The sequence below is a fragment of the Mastomys coucha genome, unplaced genomic scaffold (genome assembly GCF_008632895.1).
Source record: "Mastomys coucha isolate ucsf_1 unplaced genomic scaffold, UCSF_Mcou_1 pScaffold1, whole genome shotgun sequence".
Lineage (NCBI taxonomy): Eukaryota > Metazoa > Chordata > Mammalia > Rodentia > Muridae > Mastomys > Mastomys coucha.
In genome coordinates, this window is record NW_022196891.1 from 21909584 (window position 1) to 21925672 (window position 16089).

At 40.9% G+C, this 16089-nt stretch overlaps 1 protein-coding gene across 2 annotated transcripts in view; it reads right to left on the reverse strand.

Annotated features, from left to right (window-relative positions):
- The window catches only part of Actr3 (actin related protein 3), a 44075-nt gene extending 29141 nt beyond the window's left edge, over window positions 1-14934 (reverse strand). Inside the window, exons 1-2 of one of the 2 annotated variants that reach the window (XM_031380865.1) lie at window positions 14836-14934; window positions 14460-14631 (exon numbers count right to left, since the gene is read on the reverse strand). In XM_031380865.1, coding sequence (XP_031236725.1) covers window positions 14460-14503 — 44 coding nt within the window. In that variant the 5' untranslated portion in view covers window positions 14504-14631; window positions 14836-14934. The remainder of the gene's footprint in view (window positions 1-14459; window positions 14632-14835) is intronic. The other variant, XM_031380868.1, reaches the window with a different exon arrangement.
- Window positions 14935-16089: the final 1155 nt, after the last annotated feature.

Here is a 16089-nt window from a genome sequence, read left to right on the forward strand (position 1 = left end):
AGAAAACCTCAAACTGTATGAGCCCCCAAACCCTCAAACAGGACGTCCTGCTTTCAAGTCTGGAACTCCTACAAAGCAGAAGAGAATAATCTCTACAAATCACTGCCTAACCCAAAGTCTTAAAATGATAATCTACTGCCTACAAGATAAGAACATGAATTTGTTTCAATTTCTCTAACAGTCTATTGTAAAATAGCTAATAAAGTTCCCACCAAATGAAAACAAAAAGGAGGGGGCTGACGCGATGAGTCAACAGTTAAGAGCACAGGCTGTTCTCCAGTGACCTGGCTGTGCTTCGCAGCACCCACGGAGCAACTTACAAGCATTCCTAACTCTAGGACCAGATGACCCAACTTCTCTTTGGGCCTTGAAGGGCACCAGGCTCACATGTAGTGTATAGACATACATACAGACAAAATGCCCATAACATACAAGATAAATGAATAAATAAATAAGTTGGGTTTTTTGTTGTTGTTGTTGGTTTTGTTTTGTTTTGTTTTTTGAGACAGGGTTTCTCTGTGTAGCCTTGGCTGTCCTGGAACTCACTCTGTAGACCAGGCTGGCCTCGAACTCAGAAATCCGCCTGCTTCTGCCTCCCAAGTGCTGGGATTAAAGGCATGTGCCACCACCGTCCAGCATAAATAAATAAGTTTTTAAAAACTGGATTGGATCCTCTCATTCTCATACGAAAAGCCAGAAGACAATCCCAAAGTGTGTGAGCCTTCAGATAAAGACTGGCCACTAGCCTTGCTTTTGTGAAGTAAAGAATATTTTTGTGTCTTATAACAAGGAAGAATCACCAAAAACATGAAAATTCCAAAGACATGTTGAAACTGGTTAGGTTTAAAGGAAAAAAAATATCCTATATATGAATAAGACCACTGAAGAAACATAACAACGACAGTGCTAAAGAACCAGGAAACCTGAATGTACTCTGGAAGCAGGGATAAAGAAAAGAGAAAGACTAGAGCCCAGTTAACCAAGTTTTAGCATGTGCACTAGGTAATACAATCACCAGTCAGTTGGGGGCACTTTCCTCACTCTGGGCTCACTAGCAATTTTACTTAATATAGTAGTTTGTGCTTTTTTGCTTTCAAAAGCATCTCATAACAAATAACATACTTGAAAATACCAATAGATTATACATATGAAACCACTTAAAGGAATATGGATCACACTTTAAAATAAACTGGATAAAATGGGCTGTGATTAAAGCCAAAGAACAATAAACATATTAATACTCTGAACACAGCAGATGATTCAGAAAGAGCATACGTGGTAGTATGGGCCTGTGACCCCAGCTCCACTGTACCCAAATAAACTTGAGAAGGCTAAGAGTGAACCTCAGTAGTAGTGGCTTTACACAATATGAACCATGCCTTGGGTTCAGTCCCCAGAATTACAGAGAGAGTTAGGAAGGGAGTCTAAGATGACACTAGTTTTCATTCAGCATTTCCCAACTTTAAAGCACAACACAACAAACACAAGGTCACAGCACCTTAGAGCGGAATGTATTCACTCCACTGAGTCTGTGATATCCATTTTCTAAAATTTCTTGGCAGCTGAAAGCCTATGAAAAATCTGTTTCTAGGCGGGCGGTGGTGGTGCACGCCTTTAATCCCAGCGCTTGGGAGGCAGAGGCAGGCGGATTTCTGAGTTCGAGGCCAGCCTGGTCTACAGAGTGAGTTCCAGGACAGCCAGGGCTACACAGAGAAACCCTGTCTCGAAAAATAAAAAAAAAAAAAGAAAAAAGAAAAAGAAAAACCTGTTTCTATCCTTACATAGCATGATATATTGTATACAATTTTACAATCCAGCTGGAAGTCAAAGATGTCTACAGATTAATCCCAATACCCTCCTGTTAAAAAGCTCAGTTTCCACTGCTTTCTCTTTATTCTGTAACCAAAAAGTAGAATCCTTAACTAAGAACTTTAGAGTAAGAATGCCATAGCTAATTCACAGGACAGCATGAAGCAAATATTAGTTGGAAAAATAAATTACTGCTTAGCAAGCTATTCTAATTCTACAACTCCAAGCTTTTTCTCTCTACCTGCAGGTAAATGTTCAACCTTACACAAAAGCCTGGTAGAACATTGATATTCTCCCAGGAATATCAATTGAGAGAAAATCTGAACCCTCAGTCAACAGAGACAATCCTATTCAAGTCCCTTCAAGTTCAATTCTTGGAATCTGGGAGGAACTTAGGATCAAAAGGGCACAGGTGGAACAGGAACAATGGCCCACTCCTGGAAGCTTAGTATAGGGAGGCTAGAGCAGAAAGTTCTTAAATTTGAGGCCAACTTGATGATCAGAACTAGTCTCAAGCTAACCTATATTACCCTAGCAAGGACCCACCACCAAATAGATTAAATAACTAAATAACTAAATAACTAACTAAATAACTAACTAAATAAATAAGAGATGCTTCTACCATTTGAAGTCTAGATCCTGATTCTACACACATCCATAATGATAGACTATATAAAACCACAGAAATAGACTTCTAATCTTTAATATCTAAGTTCACAAGGCTCCCATAAAATTAAAAGTAACAACAGACAGCACTTCACTTTCTAAGAATCAGTAAACTTTCCTTCTCAATTGATTTGTCTTCTGTAGACTTCCTTACATGCTATTAGGACGTAGGCCTTAATATTTTACTCACATGCCTCTATTCATTCCTGGAAGAATCTCTTCCACAATTCCCAACCCATAAAGCAATACTTGTCCATCATCAAAAACATAACAGATCACGGCAGTAAATAATTCTTCCCCCATGAAAGCTAATCACAAAAGGCCACAAATTGTATGCTTCTGTTCTTTGTGAAATCCCAAAAGTTGACAGAAAGTTAATCAGAAAGAATATGCCAAGTGTTGAAGGCAGAAGGGATGAATTGCTAGTAAGCCCAGAGTGAGGAAAATGTTCCCAACTGACTGACGATTGCATTACCTAGTGAACATGCTAAAGCCACGCAAGTGTAAGCCTTTACACATCACACCTAACATGTCTGATCTCTGCCAACAAGTTTACACTGTAGAAGAGCCTAGGTATATGATGAGTTGGCATATGAAAAACAACTAGAACAGTGCCTGGCATACAGAGTGCACTGTATCTTTACTCTTATTTCCTTATGTTTTCCACTGTAGGGAGTGCTATAATTTTTTTTTTCTTACAAAATCTAATTTCCAATCCCAACTGACAGGAACCACTTGTGATAATTAAGTCTTGGTAGGAGGTAAGACCTCAGTCTTGGATGAGAGGAAAGGGACACTAACTTATCACACAGCAGGTACAAACTCTCCAATACATGACTAACTCCAGCTAGTCAGAGCAGAACTTAGAATCCTGAGTGCAGCAAGGGCTCAGTTTGGGACTCATGCTGTTTTGCAGCACATCTTTGTCTGGACTCTCCTTAGTTCCTGCACTCAATAATTTCTTTTCTTTGTACAGTCCCTGGAGTAATTTTGTTAATATTACTATATCCAAAATGTCTACAGCAAAACTCAGGTATGTTTCTTTCGATTCTTCTCAGTCTTCCTAACAATTTTAAAACTTATCTACTTATCTCCCCCTTTTGAAAGCTCAGTCTTCTTTTGCTTTACAAATGGCTTTCACTATTGCAAATGAACCTGGCACAAGGCAAGCAGGGCCATTCACACATACTGACAAGGACAGCCACAGGATAAAAGAATTCAGCTTTAAAGGACAACTTTTTAAAATCTATACAGCAATTAGATTGCCTTTTAAAGGTGTTCTAGAGACAATAAAAGTTTCCCACATTACTAATTATGTGCTGTTGCCATTACCCTTTCATTATAAAGCAAAACCGCGAAGACTTTTGACCAGTAAACATTCTTTATCAAAACTCCATGTGCTTTAGATAAAATGGCCCCGAATGTGTCACGTGCTCCAGATAGCCATCTATCTAACCCTACTACTCAATAGTTTCATTTCGACTACACAATCACTATTTCAGAGCCACGGAACAAGACCTCAGAGTCCAGTTAACTTTTCTTTACTCAAGGATATTGATGTTCCAAAATTCAATTATTTATCTCACTATATGTTATATGGTTGCTGACAATAAAGGACTGCTAGGATCTCAGGTGTCCCAGGCTAGCTTTAAACTCACTGTGTAGCCAAGGATGACCTTGCTGCTAACCCTCCTGCCTCCCCCAAACCTCACACTCAGTTCCTTTTCAATGCACAGTAGATACTCACTTTCAAACTCAAACTGTAAAAACACAGTCGCTTTCCTTTTGACATTTAGCTAATAGAAATTATTTTCCTAACTGAATTATCTAAAATTAATCTGCAATTGTCAACATATCCATTAGACACAATATTTATTCTCAGAATACTGAAGTGAGCCACACACAATTCCTCATTTAACTTGCATTGTAATCGGTCACTATAACCTTTCTACACATTCTATGTTTATACTTGTAGGCATAACATTACTGTGCACTGTGTAAAGATTATCCTTGCATTATTCAAATGCTTATTTCTCTGCCCCCACATCTCCTTGCAATCTGGACATGGTATTGTAATGCTTGTTCTAAGTAGCTGCTATTTTGAAGTTTGTATAAACACTGCTTCCCACTTATTCTCTGACTTGTCAATAAAAGTTTATCAGCCAATAGCTGGACAGAAGAGAGAATGGGGCTGGACTTCTGCCAGCCAGGAGAGAGACAAGGGAAGGATGAGAGGATTCACCAAGAAGAAGGGGTCTGGAGAGACATCCCCGAAAAAAGACCTGAACACCTGAAGCCTGGAGAGCCAGACCAATACTAAAATGCAAGTATCTTGGGGATTTTGGCAGGGAGGCAGTTTAGAGGAGTAGATTATTAGCTGCCCAGTTATGCCAGTTGCCATAAAGCTTGATTAAATAAATCTTATAGCTTGTCTCACTCATTTGAGTTAGCCAGGGATAGAGAAAAATCATCAACATTAAAATGCTTTTACAATACTAAATTATTAGTTCTAAAGATAATTATTTTTTAAAGGATGGATGCTTAAGACTAATTCTCTTTAAAACTGGGTTAAAAAATTAACCACAGGGCTGGTGAGATGGCTCAGCAGGTAAGAGCACTGACTGCTCTTCTGAAGGTCATGAGTTCAAATCCTAGCAACCACATGGTGGCTCACAACCACTCATAATGAGATCTGACACCTTCTTCTTATATGTCTGAAGACAGCTGTAGTGTACTTATTTATAATAATAAATAAATCTCTGGGCCAGAGCAGACATCTGGAGTGAGTGGAGCCCACCAGAGCGAGTGGGGAGCAGAGGTCCTAAAGTCAATTCCCAACGACCAGATAAAGGCTCACAACTATTTGTACAGCTACAGTGTACTCATATACATAAAAAAAAAAAATTAACCACAGTATATTCCTGAACAGTTTCTGGAAGAACTGTACCTTGGGGCTTACACTCTAGATCAGTGGTTCTCAACACATGGGTCATGACCCCTTTGGAGGCCAAAGGACCTTTTCACAGTGGTCACATATCAGCAGCTATCTTGCATATCAGATATTTACAATTCATAACAGTAGTAAAATTACACAGTCATGAAGTAGCAATGAACTAATTTTATGGTCACCACCACAATGAGGGAACTGTATTAAAGAGAGGCAGCATTAGGAAAGTTGAGAACCACTGCTCTAGATCTACTCAATACCTCAGGGTCCTTACCTTTAAAATATAAATACACAAAATGTACCTATTTCTGTAAGGTTTCTGAAAAAAGAATAGCTATCTCAAAAACAAACCTACAAAGGACCTTGAAATGGCTGATTTCCACAACCCATCCAACAGCAGTTACTTGAATGAAGGAAAACAGAGCTAACAGGAGGTGTGGTCTTGATGGAGGAGGAGCATCACTGAGGATAGTTCTAAGGTTTCACCACACCCACTCACAGGTAATGCATGCTTGCCCTCACCACTACACATTCTCCAATGCAGTGCTCAGCTCCATAATTAATTCTATGTGAATCATTAGGTACTTCACTTAAATCTTTAAAAAAAATTCATTACAGTTTGTCTTAGTCAGGGTTTCTATTCCTGCACAAAATATAATGACCAAGTAACAGGTTGGAGAGGAAAGGGTTATTCAGCTTACACTCTCATGCTGTTCATCACCAAAGGAAATCAGAACAGTAACTCACACAGGGCAGGAACTTGGAAGCAGGAGCTGATCACGAGCCATGGAGGGGTGCTGCTTACTGGCTTGCTTCCTCTGCTTGCTCAGCTTGCTTTCTTATAGAACCCAGGACTACCAACCCAGGGATGGCATCATCCACAACGGGCTAGTCCCTCCCCCCTTGATCACTAATTGAGAAAAATGCCTTACAACTGGATCTCATGGAGGCATTTCCTCAAGGGAGGCTCCTTTCTCTCTGAAAACTCCAGCTTGTGTCAAGTTGACACACAAAACCATCCAGTACACAATTTCACTTAGTTTATGAAAGTAACACAAAGTAAATAAATTCTAATAAAAAAATGCTTACAAGACACGTTATATTTACTTAAAATAATTTCTAAACTTTAAACAAGCAAGTATTTATTCTCTGGTTTAGAATAATAACTAAAAACATAGTTTACATTTTCACAGTTTAAAATCAAGCCTAATATAAGATCTTTGTATCCTAAATTCCTCCTCTTAAAGACCCTTTGTTCATACTTAACACTGGGGCAATGCATAGTGTGGTAGTTTGTTAGGAGGTGGAAACTGAAATAAATTATCTTTTTAAAAGAAAACAAAAGCATTTAGGAAGAAAATGAAGGAATGTTCTGCATCAGCACATCTTTGTATATTCGGGTACCTGGGTAAAAGAAGAAACAGAACACAAACTCATTGCCACTCCTTTACTAGTTTCAAGGAACTCCTATGAAAAAGCTAATAAGCTCAAATTAAGACAATGGATCGAGAATGATTTGGGAGGAAAACTCTGAAACAACAAAAAAAAGTCATTAAAATTTCACAAAATGCCTCTTGAGAACGTAAGAATGTCATCTGCCTTTTTAGCTCCAATGATTATTATGAAATGTCTTTTTGTGCCTTAGGATATAAAAGCCCATATAGTTACAAAACAACCAAATACAAAGTATATTCATCACTTTTTTTCTAAAGAACCAAATTTATAACAGTAACATCACCTACCTTACACTGCCTAACTCATGAATATTTAAAGGCCTGGTGAGTAAGAGTGCATTTTGTAGTGTTGTTAGCGTTTAACTATTTGTTCCTGCTTCTTTATGCATATGGCTATTATAGACAGGTAGTGTCATTAAAACCCTAACAAGTTCCAATAGAATTACACACATTGTATGCTTTCATTAACTAGAGGAATTCTGTTGCAGGAAATGTTGCTGGGAGCTATATTTTAGCCATTCCACACTTCTGCTTCCAGGCTAACATTCTAACCATTGCCACTGATTGGGGAGTGGGATTTAGCACAACTGTAAAGATATTCCCTTCCTGTTAGAAAGTAGGACTAAATAGAATGATGACTCACAAGCCACAAGTGCTGGCTCCCTCGCTCCCATCATGACATTCCAGAAGTTGTTTCACACTGTGTATTAAAGCACTGATACCCAATCTCTCTGTTCTTTTCTCTTTCAATTCTCATTTCATTAGCTTCATTCTACAAACTACTACCATAACTTCTCAATGTCTCTCTGACTTAAAGAAATGCCTATATTTCTCATTCCTCAAAGAAATGTCCAGCTACAGATAGCATTACAAATACAACTACTCCAATTTTACTGGGTTTTTTTTTCAACATTTATTTATTTGGTGTGTGTCGTCAGGCCTACAGAATCATGTCTGTCTCCAAATTTAAAGATTCTTAAAATTAATTCCTAGGCAAAAGAGATTGTCCAGTAGGAAGAGGCTCTTGCTACCAAGCCTAGTCACCTGTATTTCTTTCCTAGGGTCCACATGGTAGCAGGAGAAAATCCAACTCTTCAGAGTTGTCCTCTGATCTCTACACCCACACCCCCAAAAATAAATCTAGTTTTGTTAAAAACAAAGCAAACAAGCAAAAGCCTAACTCCTATATTATCCTAATCACTCAAGGTCACAATCTTAAAATCATCATTCTTCTACCTACAATCCTAATCCCAAACCCTACATTGCATCCTTCCATCCTCTTAAAGCAAAAACCACTCTGACTCCACCCAGAACTACAGCAGGCAGGCCAAGGTCTGTGTGAGATAAGAAAATAAGCACAAAACATGATGTTCTTTTTCTTTAAAACTCTTTAATTCAGAGAGAAAGGGGGGGAGAGAGGGAGAGAGAGGAAAGGGGAAGGAGCTATAATTGCAACAAACCATGATAAGAGTAAATAAGGTAGGAAATTACAATTGCTAAATCATGTGAGAAAAATAAGACCTCCTGGACTTCAAGTGTCCAAAGCACTTCTATGTCAAAGGTCATTTTATGGCAGAACTTGAATTAAATTCAAAACACTTGACCAGAGTCCTTGCAAGCCAATAAGAAAACCCCGCAACTGTGAGAAGGAAGGTATAGACGACAGCAGCAGTCTTTTAAACTTCTTCCTTCCCCCATCCCTATCACCAGTAGCCAACTGCAAACGTGTACACTATAATATCCAAAGCTGATGTTGAGGAGGCTGCTTAAGAGCCTCCTCGGGTAAGAGCACTGACTGCTCTTCCGAAGGTCCTGAGTTCGGATCCCAGCAACCACATGGTGGCTCACAACCACCCGTAATGAGATCTGACGCCCTCTTCTGGTGTGTCTGAAGATAGCAACAGCGTACTTACATATAATAAATAAATAAATCTTTGCCCGGGCGATGGTGGCGCACGCCTTTGATCCCGGCACTTGGGAGGCAGAGGCAGGTGGATTTCTGAGTTCGAGGCCAGCCTGGTCTACAGAGTGAGTTCCAGGACAGCCAGAGCTACACAGAGAAACCCTGTCTCGAAAAAACAAAACAAAACAAAAAAAAAACAAGAATAGGATCATCTACAAAGTCCAATGAACACATAGTGGTAGTCCCAATCCTAAAGACTCCCCACACTATGTATAGAGTAACTACTCTGATGCGGTTTTAAAAAACCATGCTAACTGGGCGTGGCAGTGCAAGCCCAGCAAGATAGTGTTTGCTCAAGAGGTGGAGACAGAAGTGCAAGGCTGCCTTGGGCTACATGGAACTCAGTACCAAAAAAAATAAAATAAAGAACAAAACTAATTCCCGTTTCTAATTCCTAATTCCTGTTTACATTCATTCACTGTTAAGAACAGAAGCATATTCAGTACAGATCAGAGGCAGTTGCTCCTATACACCAAGTCCTGTTCCTCTACCTCTCCTAGATGCAGTCAGGCCCACTGCATTCCACTCAGTAAATGATCTAAAAGCTGTGCTTTTAGCATTATTATTATTCAGACTTTGGATTCCCTATATTCCCTATAAAGTAGAAATCTTTTGCAACCAAAATTTTGCTGAAATATAAAACCTGGTACATAGTAGTTATTGGATAAACGTTAGTTCATAGTGCAAAATATCAACTCACATTGTTATCAAACAGCCCAAAACTCATAAAGGGGGCAAGCAGCCACTCTTCCCACCAGCACTATGCACATGCACAAACACTTTTCCTTCCCTCTTCTGTAAAATACTCTCCTGCAGCCACCCAGCTCCTTAAAAAGAAGGCTCAAATCTGACATTCATTACAGCTTGCTCGACTTCCTGACCACAATCACTGCTTACCTTAAAACCTGGAAAACAGCTATTACTATGTGAAAAGCAGCCATTTAACATTCGATTAACTGCCAGTGTTAGCTGCTAGTGGTGGCTCACAACAGTAAACCCAGCACTCAAGAAACTGGAGGAGGAGAATCACTGTAAGTTCAAGGCCCGCCTGAGTTGCACAGTCATTTCCACTACTCATTACTACAATGAGCATCGGCCAAGCGAAGTTGTGTGGACAGAGGGGGGGCACGCTGTGACACACTAGAGCTTTTACTACGAGATGTTTTCTATGCTTTTTTACTTTGTTTGTGGTTTTTTTTTCTTTGAGGGAAGGCTACAAGGGTGGAGAACAGATACAAAGGGACCAGAGATGAGTGGGACTGGGGTGCAGGATATGAAACTCACACCCTTAATTTTTAAAATTAGGGTTAAAATTCATGATGGCAGAATGTATTAGATGTTTTTACTCTAATTCCAAGAGTGGCTGGCCTACTGGGAAGTATAAAGTAAACCTTGACCATCCTCAAATAACTAGCAAATAAATTAATCCCTCTCCAACCCAAAATACAGAAATTATCAAAAACTTCAGTGGTTGGTCCTCCAGGCTCCATGTTGCTGTACCCCAGCAAGTGGTTTAACCTGGAACTTAGTCTCTTGTCTACATAACACAACAACACTGTTCAAGGTGGAGGGGAGGTCACCACACAGGTTACACAGGGCTTTCATGAAACGCTACTTCTTGAAAAACCTGAGGCTTTTTCTTAAGGAACAAGGAAATAGTCTAAAAATTCAAATCTTTAGGAAAAAAAAAACTTAAAGACAAAAAAACTTCACTAGTTAATTGAATCAAGTTCATAGGCTAGGATTATTTTTGCAATATAACTATAAGCAAGAATTAAGTTGGACTAATTTTAACATATAATGTACGCAGTTCTCTGAAAGGGGGCTCAAGGGACCCCAAAGGCCTAAACACAGAACTTCATTCAAGCACCTACACCACCTACTAATTAAAAAAAAAAAAAAAAAAAACTGTGACAAGTTAAATAAGATAGAAAAAGTTAAAATCCTGGCCATCAGGTTCACCAGTAGCCAGCCTTTCCCCTCAGATCTTGAAAATAAAAGTTCTAAACTGTGTTTAACAATAAACCTGACAATGCATCCCAAAGTATTTCAACCTGAACCTGGCAGGCAGTAAACGCACTAGCAGGAGAGTCTTAAGAACCTGACTTCTACCTGGGTGCATGCCTTTAATCCCAGCACTTGGGAGGCAGAGGCAGGTGGATTTCTTGAGTTTGTGGCCAGCCTGGTCTACAGAGTGAGTTCCAGGATAGCCAGAGAAACCCTGTCTCAAAAAAACAACAACAAAAAAAAAAAACAAAAAAAAAAAAAAAAAAAAAAAAAAAAAAAAAAAAAAAAAAAAAAAAAAAAAAAAAAAAGAAAGAAAGAACCTGACTTCTCAACAACAGCATGTCTGTCACTCCAAACACACACACGTTATCAATAATTAGATTTGTAAATGTCTGTCACTCCAAACATACACACACACACGTTATCAATAATTAGAATTGTAATGAATTTTTGTTATCAAGATAGTATGAATGTTCCTGCCTTTTAGACTTTGTAGCACATTATGAAGAGAATCCAAGCAAGCAAGATGAACTTCCCAAGCATGCCATCATTCATCCATGGCTCACACTGCTCTCAAACTCATCCTTGTCTTTAACTTCTAGGACCTGGCCCCAGGATGAATTATAAAGATCTACTTTCACCAAAGCCAACAAAATTATTTGTGCTTTACAGTTGAAAGACTGCTTTTAAAAAAATTAGTTAGATCTAAGAAATTCTGTAATTTACTTAAATATATCCAAGACTTGTAAAATAAGACTGTATAGCAAACTATTATTTAATCAGTGGAAATAAGCCACCAAAGCAGTTTCTGAGTGAAAAATGACATACATAAATAGAGAAAAGAAAAATCCATAGTGCACTGTTAGAGAAATGAGCGAAACAGGCAGAATGAAACTCTCTTAGGATAACTTTACTTATAGAAGCTTACATTCTTTTTAAAGCTTTAAAACTTGCTTTTCTCATGGCTGCTCTTCAGCCTGTTTGACTGGGGTCTGAAGCAGGGCCTTGTACATGCTAATGAGTCACTTTCCCCTTAGCTACATTCCCAAGCCCTACATTTTGTTTTGAAGCAGTCAGCTCTCTAAGCACGAATTTTATTCTACAATACTCTGACAATACAGACCAAAAGTATGCTGACCTGACACAGATATGAAGGGAGTGTTTCTTTCTTAATTCATTAGGTATCTGAAAAACACTTCACGACCTAAACCTAGGACATGATGATGAATTTATGCTGTAGGATTCTTAATTTAAAGTTCTGGAATTAAATCTCATGTGTCCTAACATTTACAGCTTGTAAGACCACCATCAAGCTTAACACACCACTTTTTGCCTAAATTCTTTAATGAAATGGGATGGACAACCCGTAAGTGGTTCACTTACTCTAGATGAGTAATTGTAGAGAGACCTAAGAGGTTAAGTGCATTGGCTAGGGGAGGCAGGGAGAGACCCACAAACTAAAGGAGGACCTTTTACATTTGGGAAACAGTTATTTCAGATGTAAGACTTTCTGCTAGTCATTCTTGGATGTGCCATTTGTCTTGGGCACTGAGAAGACTTTCCTAATAAAGCTCAAGGTGTGACTTTCTAAACTTCTATCTTGAATAGCCAACTGGACACGCACACACACACACACACACACACACACACACACACACACACACGCGCGCGCGCGCGCCCGCTTCAGAAGCAAAATAAAGAAAACTCCAAATTTGGAAATTCAGACTGTGAGCAAAGGTAAAAACACAGAACAGAGAAAGTGACTTCAATCATTTTCATCCATATCATAAATGAATGTCCAGCTGACTTCTCTTTGTAAGGTGGCATCAACAGAGTAATGTAATGATTTAGTAATTGAGATATTAAGACAGAAATAGCCTAGGTATAAGTTGTACCATTTCTCCTGGTCACTCCAAATGTGTTTTTAATTCATGGTTGCCCTTTAAGAAAAAAAGGTTACCTAAGGACAGTTAAGTTCAATGAGATACCAAATACTACTCATTCAAAAATAACCAAAACTGCACTTCAAAAAGGGAAATAGATACATAAAAAGAAAAAAAAGACATCCTACTTAAGCTGCTATGGCATTATTTATAAAGTGATCAATGACTATGTGGCTCACTGACAGTGATTTCTAAAGCATGAAAGTACTACATAGCACTATGTGTTACTTCAATACAATACACTTGAGAAGTCCTGTTCACTCTGGCCAATTCTAATTTTTAAAATGGCTCTAACATCCAACTACTCATCAATTAAATTACACACAAACACTTCAGGAAGGTGAGACTGGATTAAAAGAAAACCTAACTTTAATGTCAACTAAGAAAATACATAGAAATTCCAAGACTAAATTAATGTTTTCCAAGAAAAAAAAATAAGCTTCCTGTTGTTTTCAGCTGCCTGACAGAATTAGATATAAAGGCAGGAGAGTTAAGATTGGAGGGATTTACACAGACTAACTAGTGTCGTGGAAAAGGCATCGTTTAAATAACTGTAGTAGGATGAATAAGAGGAAAAAGGTTGGCAACTGTCCTCAAAACCACTGAAGTGTTGGGAGGATTCGAGATCAGACAGCCCTCTTCCTCCACCAAGTATTTCAACGTAGAACATAAAAAATGTACAGTCTTCTCTCTAGCTCACTACACAGAGCAAGTTGTAACTCTTGACAAGGTTCACTAATACAACACCCACTACTTTAAAGTCATTTTGGCCAACCACACTACTATCAGAAACCATTACTTTAAATCAAACACATTCCTTTATACCTCCTTTCAGCTTTCAAGACACAGTCACAAAACGAACGCGAACGTTTAGGTTCCAGGGTGCGTCCCTTCTCTTCCCCCTATCTCCCTCCGGGGACACAAGAACATTTCTTTTTTTTTTTTTTTTTGGTTCAAACATACTGATACCTACCACTCGCAACCTACTCTTTATGCAACCTGCTTTAATTTTGAAAGTTCTAATAAGACGCGTTGAACGTTCGAGACGAAAAACTACCTTATAAGGCTATAAGAGACGGAAAGCAGGAAGCGGCTTTGACAAAACTAAGGAAGTTGCAGCGCGCTTGCTCACTAAGGGACTTTTTTTGAGGCGAGAGCAATAACCCCACGAGATCCTTCCCCGCTGGAACTGACTCGGTTCAATGGGTAGTGGGAGATGGCTAAGGATGGGTGTGGGCGGAAAAGAGGCGGCGCGTGGGTCCCTCTGCAAAAGCCCCCTATGCTAGCTTCCCATTTTCACAGCCTGCTTCTTCGCTCTCCCCACCCACACGCCCTAGAGATTGAGGGTTGTCACCGCGATCTTGCAAAACCCGCAAGGAGCGCTTCTCTCTCTCTCTCTCTCTTTTTTTTTTTTTTTTTAATTCCTTGCTCCTAGGTCTGGAGGTCCCCTGGGAGTCCCCTGGTTCCCAGGCAGGAAAAGAAGGGGAGGGAAGGGAAAGGAAAGCCAGGTGGGCCAGACGGCCTTCTCAGAAAGGAAGGGCCTGAAAAGATCTCCGTCCCGGGAGGCTCCCGGCAACCAGCCCTCGACCGTCTGGCCGGCTCGCCCCATTCATCTCCCTCCACCGCCCGTCCCCAGGCTCAGTTTCCCCCACCCAGGAGACCCGCCGTACCCCGTGCCACAGTCCACCACACAGGCCGGCAGCCGTCCCGCCATCTTCCTCCTCGCCCGCCGCTGCCGTCCGTTCCGTGCTGCTGAGAGGCCGGGGGATAGAGATGTGAGCTAGCTAGCTGACCATGCACTGGCCTGGGCCGCCCTCGGTCCTGACGGAGGAAGGGAGGGAGCTGTGGGAAGCCCGAGCAGTAGCGAGTGAGCAGTAGGCTAGTACTTCCGCAAGCCCAGCAGGCTGGCCGGCCGGCAGGCTGGCTGTCCCCGCCCTGCCCCGCCGCGGCCTCCTCCTCCACCCCTCCGCTCTCGGCCCTCCTCCTCCTCCTTCTCCTCCTCCTCCTCCTCACTCCCGCCCCCGCCCTACAACTTCTTCCCCTCACACTGCCTTTCCGCGGGTAGCCAAGATGGCCGCCGCTGCCGACGCCCCGGCCAGGCCAGGCCCCAGGCCGCGATCGCTCCCGCTTCCGGTTCCGGGTGGGAGGGGCGAGTGCGCGCGCAGTGGCGTGCGGCCGCCCGGCCTCGGCTCCCTTCCGGAGATCCAGAAACTCCACTTTGGGTTTTCAGAGAGCTAGGAAGCCAGCCGCCAGACTGAGCTGGAAGGGTTCTGAAGCGGCTGCACATGCGCAGCGGCGTGCAGCTGTGGGTCGCGGCTCCGCTTCCGACTGGCGAAGACTCCATTTCGCGTTTTCTGGCCAGTGAAAGCCCAGAAGTCTGGCAGTGACTTAGTTAGGAGGCTGGCTGGCTTTTTGGTGGTGGTGGGTGTGAGCGTGTTCCTTCTCTGCTAACTTGACTTTATGAACAGAAGGCTTTCTACTGTGGTGTGAAGAGCTAATTGGAAACGTGGTCAGCGGCATGCCCCCTATTACTCCCTATTATAGAGGAGCAGTCAGAAAAGGGATGGACGAAGGTTTGTGTCCTGGAATTTATGTCAGTTATACTATTACATTGTAGTTTGCAAGCTCTCCAAAATGATGGGCCACTGCTTTTAAGAAAGGCAAGGATCCAAAACGTTAGGTTAGACAATGACAACGAACCCACCTTCTTCGGGGTTTTGGGATTCCTGTGTGTCTTCAAGAAAGGCAAGTGTTGGATCAGTGACATGGCTTAGCAAGTAAAGGTGCTTTGCACTCACTACCCAGGTTTGACCCCTTGAGATCCACATGCTGGAAGGAATGAAAAAGACCCCCCCACACACAAGTTGTTCTTTGATTTTGCACACGTCCTCCCCCTCATAAGGAAATGTAAAACAATAAAAATTAAAAAGCAAGCTTCCCAGAGGTTATGCTCTACATAGTCTACACAAATGGCCTTTATTTGGGTTTTGGGGTGATGATAAACTTCCTCCAAGAGTAGTGAGATTGTCTCAGGCCTTTCAGAAAGGCCAGCGTCCCAGAGGTTGTGTTCTACAAAATAGACTCTGCAGGTGGCCTCTATTCTGGTTGGAGTGATAATGAATTTCCTTCTGTGTAGTACTGTTAGCTTTGACAACAACTTTTTCTAGTGGAAAAGAAAAAAAAGAAGATATGTGTTTTTTACATCTCAGACTTAAAAAGCAATACTTTTAAAACTTGAATACATCAAGAGTAACATGGAAAGCTTAAAGTATGTTGCTGGGTCATCTCCCAGAGGATTAT